At 43.7% G+C, this 13,275-nt stretch overlaps 1 protein-coding gene across 1 annotated transcript in view; it reads left to right on the top strand.

Moving 5' to 3' along the window:
- Positions 1–13,275, top strand: part of TNIK (TRAF2 and NCK interacting kinase) — a 396,954-nt gene that overhangs the window by 272,219 nt on the left and 111,460 nt on the right. Inside the window, exons 8-9 of the mRNA XM_077763673.1 lie at positions 3,866–3,920; positions 5,848–5,926. Coding sequence (XP_077619799.1) covers positions 3,866–3,920; positions 5,848–5,926 — 134 coding nt within the window. The remainder of the gene's footprint in view (positions 1–3,865; positions 3,921–5,847; positions 5,927–13,275) is intronic.

Here is a 13,275-nt window from a genome sequence, read left to right as displayed (position 1 = left end):
AGCAGGGTTCTGCCTGTGGTTACGTTAGGAACCTGGATTTGGATCCAGGCCTGTCTGAGACTTAAAAGACTATTCACGCTGCCTCTGGGAACTTGAGGCCAGTTTCCTAGCCCTGGTTTTGGGGTGTCTCACTGAATCTCAGCGCCTCCATTCCATCACCAGCACCTTCAGTTCCCTGGAGACAAAGACAGAATTGGGAACAATTATTTAATGGGCCCCTAATAAATTTTATTGAGAAGATGAATACTCAGGTTTTTATGTAGTGATGACAGTTAAAAAGTAAAAATGACGCAGGAGGCAGAAGACCCAGCTCTGCCCTAAACCTGGTGCTGAGTTGCTCTGGGGTCTTGGGTAAGTCACTTTCCCTTGTCTGGGTCACAAGTGATCTACAAGGAGTCTGACAAACTTAGGACACATCTTTCCTTTGTTTGCATTTTTGGTTTGCTTATTCATTCAACAATTATTTATTAAGTGCCTACTATGTGCTAAGTGCTTTAGGTACTTGGAATATACCAGTTAACAGAACAAAGATCCTTGCCTTGCGGACCTTATGTTTTATCCAGTCTGGATGTGTTGGAGGCAGGGGGTGCAAACAATGAACCCAAAACAATATAAACTAGTGATGAGTAAATTTCACAGCTGTTAGAAGGTGATTTTGTTCCCTGGGGAACAAAAGTGGGAAAAGTGATGGGGTCTGGCAATGCCACGGGGGATATTCAGTGGTCCTCACTGAGAAAATGGTATTTGAACAAAGACTGTGGAGAGGAGGGTGTGCACCAGCACGTAATTAGGGTAGTTGCTGTAGGCAGACCTAGAAGCTAGAGCAAGGACACAGACGCAGACATGGGCCTGGGTTTTCTGAGCTGTTTCTTTCTCATCTGAGGGCTGGCCTGGAGCCCTTCTCCCTCCAACCCCAACATTTCCTTTCAGGTGCATTGGCTTTCCGTTGGCTTTCAAACCAGCTCAAGCTTCCAGGACTTGAGGGCTATTTAAATGTGACCCTGCTGTGGCACTCAGAGACATAGAACTTGGCCACCACCTTTATATTTGTACCTCATTTCACACTACAGAAACACTTGATTTCTGGGGATGTAGGGAATAGGGTAGAAAGACCAAGACCTGGAGATATTGAAATCCTATCAAAATAGCACAACCCACCATTTCCAGCCTGTTTTTACTGTGTTTCCTATTGAATGCCTCCTGCACAGCGAGTGATTCAGTGTTTTTGTCATGTTCTCAAATGATTGTCTGTGTTGATAAACCATAAGCCCCCAGGTACAAGAGAGTTGTGTTTTCATCTTTACTGGTTACTGTTTCTGAGCCAGCCTGTGATGGCAGGCTGGGCCTTCCTCATGAGCTTCACGAGGCTAGGAGCCTGTGGGAAAACTGTCACTTGCTGGTCTGTACAAACGTGCGTGTGTGTGTGTGTGTGTGTGTGTGTGTGTGTGTGTCTAATGACAACTTGGAATACATCTTGAAATATAACAAAGAGAAAGGAAGAGAGTAGCCTTCTTGAGTCGTGTTCTAGGCAGAGAAGTGACTTGCATCTGAGATCAATGGTATTGTGCAGGTGTGTTATTATCCCAAGTTGACCTGAGAATTTGTATCCCATGAACAGGTTGATGGGCTCATGAATTAAAAGAACCCCCACTTGGCCTAGTACAGGGTTAGTGTGGACCCTAGCCATCTACTCTAAAGTAGATTACACTTGGGGCACCTGAGTGGTTCAGTTGGTTAAGCATCTGATTCTTGATTTTGGCTCAGGTCATGATCTCACAGTCAGTTCTGAAACTGAGTTCTGCATCGGACTCTGTGCTGGCTCTGTGTTGGGTGTGGCACCTACTTAAGATTCTCTCTCAGTCTTTTTCTTTCTTTCTTTCTTTCTTTCTTTCTTTCTTTCTTTCTTTCTTTCTTTCATGAAAGCAGATTACACTTCAGGCAAGAGGCTAGACCTGCCCCCCACCCCCAGAAAGTCCTCTGCATATATATGTAGGCCTCTGTCCAAATACTGAACACACGCGGGTGTCACTTGCCAGATACTGGGATACTGAGAAGTTTAGTCCTGGGTAATGGCTCAGCATGGATTTCATAGTCCTTTTCCAGGTGTATCTCCTTTCATGTGGCCTTGACATTTGTTTGATGGGAATAGCGAGGAAACTGAACTTTGATCTCTGTAATCTAAGTGAGGTTCCAGGAGAGAATTTGGGATAACATACAAAATGCAGGTTATATTAAAAATAGAAGGTGGAAAGGGGCGCCTGGGTGGCTTAGTCGGTTAAGCGTCCGACTTTCGCTTAGGTCATGATCTCGCGGTTCGTGGGTTCGAGCCCCGCGTCGGGCTCTGTGCTGACTGCCAGCTCAGAGCCTGGAGCCTGTTTCAGAATCTGTGACTCCCTCTCTCTCTGACCCTCCCCTGCTCACGCTGTCTCTCTCTCTCTCTCCTAGAAATAAATAAAAACATTAAAAAAAAATTTAAAAAAAAAAAAAATAGAAGGTGGATGAAAGTTTTCACCAGGATTGTAGGCCACGGAATCAAATTTCACACTGTGTTTTCTTACCCAGCAACCAGGACATTGAAGCAGCAAGCATCTCTTCTGGGGTTTCCTAACCTGGTTTTCCCTTTCTTTCGGTTTGCTCCTTCCTGTGTTCCTCAGAGACAACTGAGCCATAGACGCAGAGTGGGGGATAAGTATACTGTTACAGGTGGAGATTGCATTGGCAGGGGTAGAGACCTTAGCCTAGAAAATTCTGATGAGAACATAAAAGTCTTATCATAAGAAAGAATATAAGGTAGTGGACTCTCTATTTTACATATTGTCTACTTACAAGATAGAAGCTATTGTTCATTCATTCAACAGACATACCAAGCCCCTGCCACTGTGCCTCGCTCTGTTCTTAGCACTGGAGGTACATGCAGATACAACCCAAAATTTCCCTGCCCTCATCTGATTTGGTGAAACCCTATGAAACTGCTGTTTTTGCAGGTCTAAAACGATCGGCTGAACATGCACCACCTGTATCATTCAGCCGTTCCCCCCTCAGGTGTTTACACAGAGAAGCGGAAGCATATGTCTGGACGAAGACTTGTCCATGAGTGTCTGTAGCAGCTTTATTTGCAATAGCTCAGACTGGAAACGCTGTCCGTCAACAAGCGGATGGGTAGACACATTGTAGTACATCCACACAACAGAGGTCTAGTTGGCAATGAAACAGAATGAAGTTACTGATATATACTGCAACCAGGCTGGACCTCAATCCGTTACGTTAGTGAAAGGAATGGAATGATTAAATTTATATAAAACTTCAGAAGATGCCAGCTAATCCATAGTGACAGAAAGCAGAGCTGGGTCAGGGGATGGCAGAGGCAGGAGTGGAGACTCTAGAGGAGCAAGTGCGACCTTTTGGTGGGGTGGGGTGGAGGCGGGGGTATATCCACAGTGTTGATTGTGATGACAGCTTCACAGGTGCATACATGTCAAATCTTTGCAAATGATAGACTTCAAATATAGACAGTTAATTATATGATAATTCTACCCTCAATAAAGGTATTAAAAACAAATAGCAGCAATTTCATAGGGTTCAGTCAAAGATAAATTTTGGTGATCAATTAATTTTTGAGACATTAGAGTCATTTTTTATACATTTACCAGAAACTCGCCATGTGTCACATAACACTGTGAGAGATACTACCTATGAAGAGTGGAAAAGGCTGCTCTTGCTTTTAGGCTCAGTGGGCAGAATGGGTTCATAAAGAGATGACTGAATGGCTTTCCTACAGGCAGTTCTGGAGTGATTACCAGGCTGAACCGAGTTCTTCTCTGTTGACTGCATTTATGCATGTGTCTATACCTTCTATCTTTTTCAGAGTGACTTGTGGTCTCTGGGAATCACTGCTATTGAGATGGCAGAAGGCGCTCCCCGTAAGTACCTTCCTCAGGGTGAAATCTGTTGCTGGTCTGCTCTGCAGGGACTGAGCGAGGCTTCCTTGCCAGGCGCTGTAGTAGCTTTGCTTCTGCTACAGCGAGCCCGGCGTGGGTTCGAGCTGGCATATTTAGAAAGCAAAGCCATCTTAAGTCAACCAGGAATCCATTCATCTCAGAGCAGTGTGAAGATCTTGTGTTTAGAGGAAAAAAGAAAGAAAAGGGAGACAACCTTCGGGGATCTTGTTTATTTTCCTAATTCAGTGTGTAGTTTCTTCTTATACTGCCCTTCGCCTAACGCAAAACTGGGGCCCACCCACACAGACTAGAAATTCCAACTTAACAAAAATTCAGAACTGATTTCGAGTGCACGGCTTATGCAGACACTTGCATACTCAGTTGCTCTCACTCCTGATAAAATACTGATGTTTAGATTTTGAGGTCCGAGGCAGAGTGGCCAGGGCTCTGGCTCTCTGGGGAACGTCTGCTGTTCCTTGAGCTCTGCAGTGTTGGTGCTGCGGAGTGCCTCCACCAGCCGTGTGGTCCCACAGGCCTCTCTGCAGGAAGCACAGCTCACCAAAGGTCCGCTGCTGCCACTGCGGTACCCACCCCCGCCAAAGCCGTCCCCATCAGTGACGGAGCCTGCAAGGATGTAAGGCAGACCTTTTTCCTGACAACATGGGATGCCTTTGTGGGCAATTCTCACTCCTCAGTTTCACTGCTTCGTTTGCTCAGGCAGGACAGTAGAGCACCCTCCCACCTACTTTGTCTGCCTCTTGCTTTCGCCCTGATCGGACTTGCAGAGCAAACTGAAAACTCTCCCAGCCTTCCTTGGCTCCCTCCCTGCTTCCTTTGAGGCAGGGATTTTCCCTGGTAGTATCTTCTCATGCTTAGTGCTGCCTTAATGTCTGCTTTATAAGAGGACCTGAACCAAAACAGTCCCCTTCTGTACACGGCACGTCGTTTTGCTTATGTGACTTTTTTGTCTTCACGTTATCATGGTCTTATTTCTCACTCCAGAGTTGGTAGAAATTCATCTGTAAGCGTGATTGATTTGGAGTGTTTGATGACAAAATTCTTGTCATTCACAGTGCTAATAGGCATTTATGAATCAGAAAAAATAGTATATTGCAGTCTGAAAACTGTATTATCATTCTTGATGAGTAGTAAGAGGGAGCTGAAAGTAAACTTCTACCCACAGAATCCTCTGGCTTTTAGGGAAAATATATTCATGTTCTGGGCACAAAAGAAAGGATACCCCCTGGTATTTGAAAAGTAAATCTGTGAAATATTTTGACGCTATAAACCATAATGCCATGTTTGCAAGTTGGGATATTTTAATGATTTTTCTACCAGACCCTCTTTGCCTTGATCTCTCTGTTCTTCCTGGTGCCAGTGAACAAACAAAAAAACAAACAACATGTCATTAAACCTGAAAAGCCATTCAGGATATTTGGAAGTACAGACAGAAAGGTGTTCTGGTCTAGTGCTTTATACTCTAAAAATCAATATAGATAGTATTGCATTTGTATGAGCTTTCAGTGTATAAGAAATAGACCCTGTATCTTCCATTTTATGACTTAGGCTTTTACTAATTAAAAATAACCTGCCATCTCCATTTTGGTTGTTATCTTGTTGTTGTTTACTTTGGTTATTTATAGCAAAGCAGAGGTTTTGACCCTGTAACTTAGTTTTCTTAAATATGAAGTACAAGCAGAAATCTTAACAATGCCTAGTTGAAATGCATTTTTAATGAGACACCAGCTCTTTTACGTGCTCAACAAACAGAAGCATTGTAGTCTTCTGACTGCTCACCAGGCATACGCGGACTTGGAGCTGCTTGGTAGCATTAGCTGCACAGCTAGGATGGGGTTGGCCTGGGTTTGGCCTCCTAAACTGAGTTCCCCTTTGTTTTGGTCTCTTGCAGCTCTCTGTGACATGCACCCCATGAGAGCCCTCTTCCTCATTCCCCGGAACCCAGCACCTCGCCTGAAGTCTAAGAAGTGGTGAGTTTGCTCTTTGGTGTTTTGCAGATTGAAAATCTTGAGGTCTAGATGCATGAGTAGACTAACATATACCAAGACTTAGTGATGGGTTTTCCATATGCTGTCACTCCTCTTAAAGTACCTACTATTTGCACAGCGAGTCATTATCACCACACCTTCTAGGTGAGGAACCATTAGCTAAAGTGAGTAGTGGAGCCCCAGTAATAACGTGAAAGCCCTTTGATATATCACCTCAAGAAGTCTCTTTCCTGGCTGCACAGAACATCTTATCAGAGATGGTGATACTTCCAAGAGCCAGCTGGTTAGATTGGCTGACTTTTCTTCTCTTCCTTAAGGTGGTAATTCTGTAAGGACACATACCACATACATACTAGGTAGTAGAAGAGATGATTTCATTGGTCTATGCAAAATATTTGTAATTTTTGTTTTTACTGCTGCTTTCTCTTTATGGTAGGTGATAATTGGCTTCTTAAGTTGAGCAGTGGTACAACCTTCCAGTTTAATAAACTGATTCACATAAAAACTTGACCCAATTTAAAGAAAAATACCAAGTGGCTACTAGTATAGGTGGTGTAAGATTAATATGGTTAAAAATTGTGCAGCTAGTATACCATTGACTCAAGTTTGAGAAACACAGTTCTACAGGTCAGGTCAGATGTTGGGCTTTTGACTTTTTTGCACACTTATATCAGGGTCTTTGTATCTTATCATTGCATAACAAAAATTCATTGGTCCTTTCTTTCCCATGTGTATATGGTGTATCTTGATACACCCTTACCCTGGGATCAATTCCTGGACTACTTGTGATGTCCCATCTTTTTCTAGAGGAATATTCTGGGCAGTTAGAGCATGAAAGTTCAAGACCTTTCTTCCCCTTGTCATAGTACTTCATGATCACCCTTGACGGGGACCCTCACATTCCTCCCGCACCAACCCCCAGCTTCTCCCTTCCTCTGTGCAGTCTTAATTAATACCAGCCACCTAGTAATGACATAGCAACCCCAGTGTGACAAGGGAAAGGCATACTGCACAGAGAAGAGAGGGAAACAGCCAGAAGGGACCGACAGCCCTGAGTTGCAGAGGAAGAACAGAGCGTGAGAGTTGCTATTGGCAACAAGGGACAGAGCAACCCCTGCTCCTCGTTCTCACTCTGGAGGGTCACTGTGAGCCAGCCATTCTCTCCCCAGCAACAGCCTGCCATTGGGTACCTGCACGACACATGATCAGTGGGGCCGGGAGGCCCTGCTTCCTCCCTTCTCCCTGGAACAGACTTCCCCGGGAGAGAAGTCGGCTCAGTTCCACCTCTGGAAGCATCAGGAACACTACAAAGCTCTCTGCTCGCTTTCTGCTTGTCCTTGCGCCAAGCCCCCTGGCCTCCTCCACCCAACACACGCACACTGTACACAGTGGACTTCACTTACCCTCTTCCCTCCCTCCCTTACCTCTCCCTGCACTGCTGCTGGACACATGTTTCCAGCGTTCCACCCACAGAGGACAAACTGGCCATCCACACATGTTATGTTCGGTCAGCACAGTGTGGCCACACATTTGTATTAATTGCCAACTTTGAAAAATCTGGTGATTGAGCATTACATTTAGATTTCTGGCCTTTTGTGCAAAGGTGCAACACCACTGCCCTGCCAAGCGGCTCCTTTACTTGTAGGGTACTAGATGGTCTTGTGCCCGTCACCACCTCTCCCCGACTCAGAAGTGGGAGTTGGTTGGTCACCATACCTATCCTGTTTTCCTCTTATCCTGGGCTTGCACTGCCCTTTTTCTGACCTTTCTGGCCCCTTTACAGAAGTGAGTGAGCAGCCTCTGCACTACGGTTTTAATTTTCATTGCCCTTGCTCCAAAAAGTTCAACTCTGCATTGACCTTGTTTGAGAAATACAGGCTTTGAGGAAAATACAGGCTGTCTTTTCTGCATCAAACCTTTGACAACAGGAACTGTATCTGATGGTGCTACAGGGAACAGGGTCAGTCCAGGGGCAGTGAGGAGGCCAGGCCTCCATCTTGCCTAGCCTCCCTTCATGCCCTTCCTGACTCCAAAGGAAAGGCAGTTAGGAGTTCGAGACCCACGCTGCCAGAGAGGGAAGGGGGAATGACATAGCTATTTGAAAGTGCGTGGGGAAACAAAGGCCCTTTGCTAAAGTACTCTTTCTCACTCAGAACCCAGCATTTATAAGAGGGTCATGCAGCCCCTGGCCACAGGACATGGGGTGTGCCTTCCAATTCTCTGCACAGAATTCTAGCTTTAAGTGAAAATATTTAAGCACTGCCAAATACTATCCTGAATGACTGGGTCCAAAGTGATTTGAGTTAAGTTAGGAATTAAAAAGAAAAAAATGGGGCATTTGGATGGCTCACTTGGTTGAGCATCCAACTTTGGCTCAGGTCATGATCTCATGGTTTAGTGACTTCGAATCCCACATCAGGCTCTGTGCTGATGGCTCAGAGCCTGGAGCCTGCTTCAGCTTCTGTGTCTCCCTCTCTTTCTGACCCACCCCAATAGCATTCTGTTTCTCTCTCTCTCTCAATCTCTCCCTCTCAAAATAAATAAACATTTAAAAAATTTTTCAAATAAGTTAGGATTTGCTTCAATTTGCCCTAGTGCTTGAGAGGAAGTGAAATATTTTATTTATTTATTTTTTTTTTATTTTTCAAGGGAGAGGATCTGTCTCCCCACCTATCAAAAGAAACAAAACTCCAAAACGTTCCTTTATATCCAGCCATTCTGTGCTTAATGAATTATCAGATGAAGTACACTATTCTCAGCGTATATATCAAAATACTACCAAAGTAGGTATGGGGGTGCCATTGTGGTAGAGATGGTCCATGAACTCTTTGTTATACGCATTCAGTTGAGGGTCATTTCCAACTAACTTGCTGAATCTACAACATACAGGATATATAAGGCATATGCATGCTGTAGACTCAGTAATGTGTGTGTGTGTTTATAAATTTAAGATATATTTAAATTTAATCTTAACTACAACTCCACCAGGCAGATGCTCTGGGTTGTCATTCTGTTGCTGTAAGACTGAGGCTTGGGTAGCTTATGAGCCTTGTGCAAGGGTGTACAGTCTTCTAATTTTCTAAGTTTGTAACCTCCATTCTCCTTCCTGCACCATCTGACCTCTGAAGTTCAAGGTTAGAGTAATAGAGAATGAGATACTGGTCTCTTAGTTGACCATTTTTTTCCTGCACCTTAATATTAGGGAAAGAAAGGCAGTAGCACTCTTCTTTGACCCTTCTGTTGTGGAGGGAAAGGAAAGTACCCCCACTTGCCCGACCCCAGCCCTCTCGTCCCCCATCAGCTAGATGAGGAGAGGCCTCCATGGCAAGGAGGTCATGCAGTCAGGGCTCCAGTCAATGCCAAGATGGTCCAGCCATTTGGTAATTAGATCTCAGGGAGGATTATAACATCAGCTGAATTAGAGCAGACCAGGGATCTCTCGGCGTGTGTCTCCGTGTCACCACCAGCAAATGCATAGTAAGTTGGGACCCCCATTTCCTCCCATCTCTGTACCTGGTCAGATTCCACTTACACGGGTAAACTGTCTCCTTCAGCACATTTCCTCCTCCCTTATCTTCCCACTGTGCGCAGGCCAGCTCCCCTGCCCTACTCAGTGTTGTAGCTTCCTGCAGGAATTTCTGGAGAAAGATGAGGGATGACTTCATTCCTGTAAAAGATAGTTGGTCTTTTTCTTTTCCCACGCTCTTTAAATGCACAGATTGCACACAGGCAAAGAAGAGCTTGATTTATCTCATTAGAAAAACCATAACTGTTTATCACTGGAGAGAGATGTGGAGTTCCTTGGTCCAGCCCATTTGTGCCCCAGAGAGGCCTGGTGATGTTAACTGGCTTATCCAGCGTCCCAGGGTTTTCATTGCTGGAGCCACAGCCCTGAACCCCTGCTTTGCTTTCACTCCAAAGCTTATAGTCACTCCTATTATTTTTATGAAACACGAGTTCTGATTCTTGGTAGATTATCAGACATTTTTGTTCTTTAAGAAATGACAAAGTTATTTGTGTATGTTATTTGTGTTTTAAATAAAATAATCATAATAGAAAGCAAATATCAGAAAATGCTTCAAGTTAACTGAATTTGCTAGTAGCAATGTGACTTTAGGCTTTATTAAAATCAAAACAAAAATCATTATACAGCTTTTAAAATTAACCTTTTTTGCACCATCTCTTTGGAGATAATGGTCTCATTGACTCTTCCTGCGAGCATATCTAATCCAAATATATGTGAATTAATTTCCTTGAAGAAAACTGAACTATTCAGTTCAACTTGTATTTCTACCCCCAGCCGTAAGAGCAGATACAGCAGTTGGTTCAGCCTGGTGATGGTCAGAGGTTACAGGACCTCATCATCATAGTGATAGTAATAGTAATAACAATAACAGCAAACATCATTACAGCGTTTATGATATAACAGGCACCATGCTCAGTATTTTACATGAAGCAATTCATCAAATCATCACAACAGTCCTTTGAGATAAATCCTAACAAACTCACCATTTGCAGCCACGGAAACTGAGGCACAGAGAAGTTAAATAATCTGCCCAAAGTTTCAAAGTTGGTAAGTGATGGAACCCAAAGTAGAGACAAAGGGTAGTTCTGGTGAAATGCAAATTCTAAAGCTCAAATTGCATTTAGGGAGTCCTGCAGTTATCAAAAACTTCAGCCCGACTGGTTACAGTGATTAATGTAATAATCTTTCGGGGGTTTTAATTCCTCTAACACAATTAAATATATAAGCAGAAAAAATCTGGGAAGATAAAGTGTTTGCTGATGCTGGTATTAGAACCAGGGCCTCAGACTGTAAGCACCAAACATTAACATTTATCTCTCCAGGCCAACCCTGGGGAAATTAGCATTACTAATCTCAGGCATTTTTTTTAAAGACAGAACTAAATTACTGGCAGCAGAGATTCAAACAATAAAGTTATATAAATGTACTTTAAACCCATTAGACTGCTCAGCAAACAGTCAAGTGGTGTTCAACATAGGGAAGGGTTTTTACGTTTAATTAAATGTGTAATTAAGCATATTGATTCTTTGGTCACACTAACTTAAATAAGAGATGGTGATTCTTTCTTTGAAGATTTGTTTTAAGTAAGCAGTAAGCATTGTTTTCTCTTCAAACTGTACCACTTGAAGAAGACGGGAGCTACATTGCCAGCTTTGCGGTTCTACGCACCTTGGCTCAACCTCTGGGCCCACGGTCATTCTCCTGAATATCTCTGAAGGTTTTTTCCCACCAGAAGAGATGTTAGAAAGCACACCCTGTACAACAGCTACTTCCACTGAGTACTGAGCTACTCTTTCGCCCTATAGATGCCACTGACTTTTTTTTAGGTGTCAGTATTGGGGAATTGAACATACCATTTATCGAGTCTGGATCTCATTTTTAAATTGGGTGTGATTTCTTTATTTATCACCCTCTAATTAATAGCTGAGCACTTTATAAAAAGAAAGCACTTCCTTCTAGTTGGAAGCAGAAAAAAAAAAAACCCAGAGCTTTCATTTGCATTTCTCATGAATATGTAACAGCTCCCTGCTTTAATTTGTTTGTGTTTTCATGTTTTTAATACTGATTTTCTACCTAGGAAAGCGCCATGTGGAATGTGTCTATTTCTTTATGCAGGTTAACCTCGTTCTCTTCAGTTTATTCCTTAGGAGAGTCCACTATCCTGTGCTGGTGTTTTTTGCAAAGTCTCTCCTGAGATAATATCACAATTGTGCCTCCACAGATCTGTCTGATGGACCTGAAAGAGAAAGAGTATTCAATACTATCTCCTCTCCAGCCCTCCCTCTCTTTGCCTCACAAGCACAGATTCGATGGTGGCCATTTTACAGCATTTGTCCGGATCTCACATCTGATATCCATTCATGCATTCATTCGTTCATCAGCATGTGAGGATAAGTAGTGTGCTCAGGATACCAGGAGCACACCAGTGCTCTTGGAGATCACCAGCGTGGAGGAAGCAGGGCTACAGGCTGAAGGACATACAAGGAGGTACCCAGAGTATCCACCCTGTTGTCACTACTTTCCACCTGGTGGCCGATCCCCATTGATTCTGTGGTGACCCCAGGCATTGCAGGGTACATTTGCTTCTATGTAAAATAATTTAAAAGCATGAACTTAGCTTAGAAATACAGGGAGGAAAAGATATTAATAATGCAGTCCTTTAAAAACATGGAATGAGAGACTGCTTTGACCTGGGCAAAAAAATGCAGTGATGCATATGCCAGTGCCCTCTTGCATTTGAATCTTGAATTACATGTTCACCATTGTGTTCTGTGTGGTGAAGACAGCTTTCAAGCCTAAAGTCTGTGTGTAGGGTGGCCTGGGAGAGAGTCAAGCTTGCTCCTGGGATCCGCTCCTGTTATTCCACAGCACTCCACAGGAGGGAGACAGAGAGCACAAAATGGATTTCCACCTGCTCTGAGCAGCGTGGGCGCCACAAAGAGGGTGACCAGAGTTCGACCAAGGTATCTGCCGGTCATGTGCCAAGCTGCCGGTGGAGCATATCAGAAAGGCATGCTATATAGTGGTGAAGTATTTACGAGGCTGGACAGTTTCTTGGAACTCAGCAAGAACATGCATGCCCCGCTTATGAATCATAGCTGAGGTCCACCATTAATTTCTCCCACATGGTGGACTTGCTGCCCTACTCCTGGTATGGTATCTCTCACCATCTCTCCCTTCCCCTGTGCGAGGCACAGGGTTTATCTTTCAGGAAATAGTGCCTGTCTAGAGGAAGATAAATTGGTGTCTGGATATGAACTTAGTTCCTAAGCTTTCAAGTCCTTGAGTTAATAGCAACCATACACATACACCCTGTTCTTATTAATTGGAGAGCAGAGTTCAAAAGTAATTTTGAAATTACCAATTAAAGAAATTTGCCTAACCAAACTCACTTTACCATGTAAGCATCTTTCGCATTTCTGCAAAATGTACTCCTTCTTACCTATCCAACCTTGATTTTATGTTCCCCGCAGCTTGCATTTTCTGCATCATTTAGACAACTCATCTAAGCGTCCCCTGACATATAGTGTGCTCAGCCCAGTCCTTAGTTTTTCACTATTTCCTGCCTCCCTGAACTCTCTTCTGATTGTGGTTTCCTCTTCATTCTTTTTTTAATGTTTATTTATTTTTGAGAGAGAGAGAGAGTGAGAGAGAGAACGTGAGTAGGGAAGGGACAGAGAGAGAGAGAGAAACACAGAATCCAAAGCAGGCTCCAGGCTCTGAGTCATCAGCGCAGAGCCTGACGTGGGGCTCAAACCCACAAACTGGGAGATCATGATCTGAGCCAAGGTCGGATACTTAACCA

Source organism: Crocuta crocuta, unplaced genomic scaffold, assembly GCF_008692635.1.
Source record: "Crocuta crocuta isolate KB4526 unplaced genomic scaffold, BGI_CrCroc_1.0 scaffold433, whole genome shotgun sequence".
Lineage (NCBI taxonomy): Eukaryota > Metazoa > Chordata > Mammalia > Carnivora > Hyaenidae > Crocuta > Crocuta crocuta.
The sequence above is the reverse complement of the archived record's forward strand: the minus strand, read 5'-3'. Positions and strand labels throughout refer to the sequence as shown.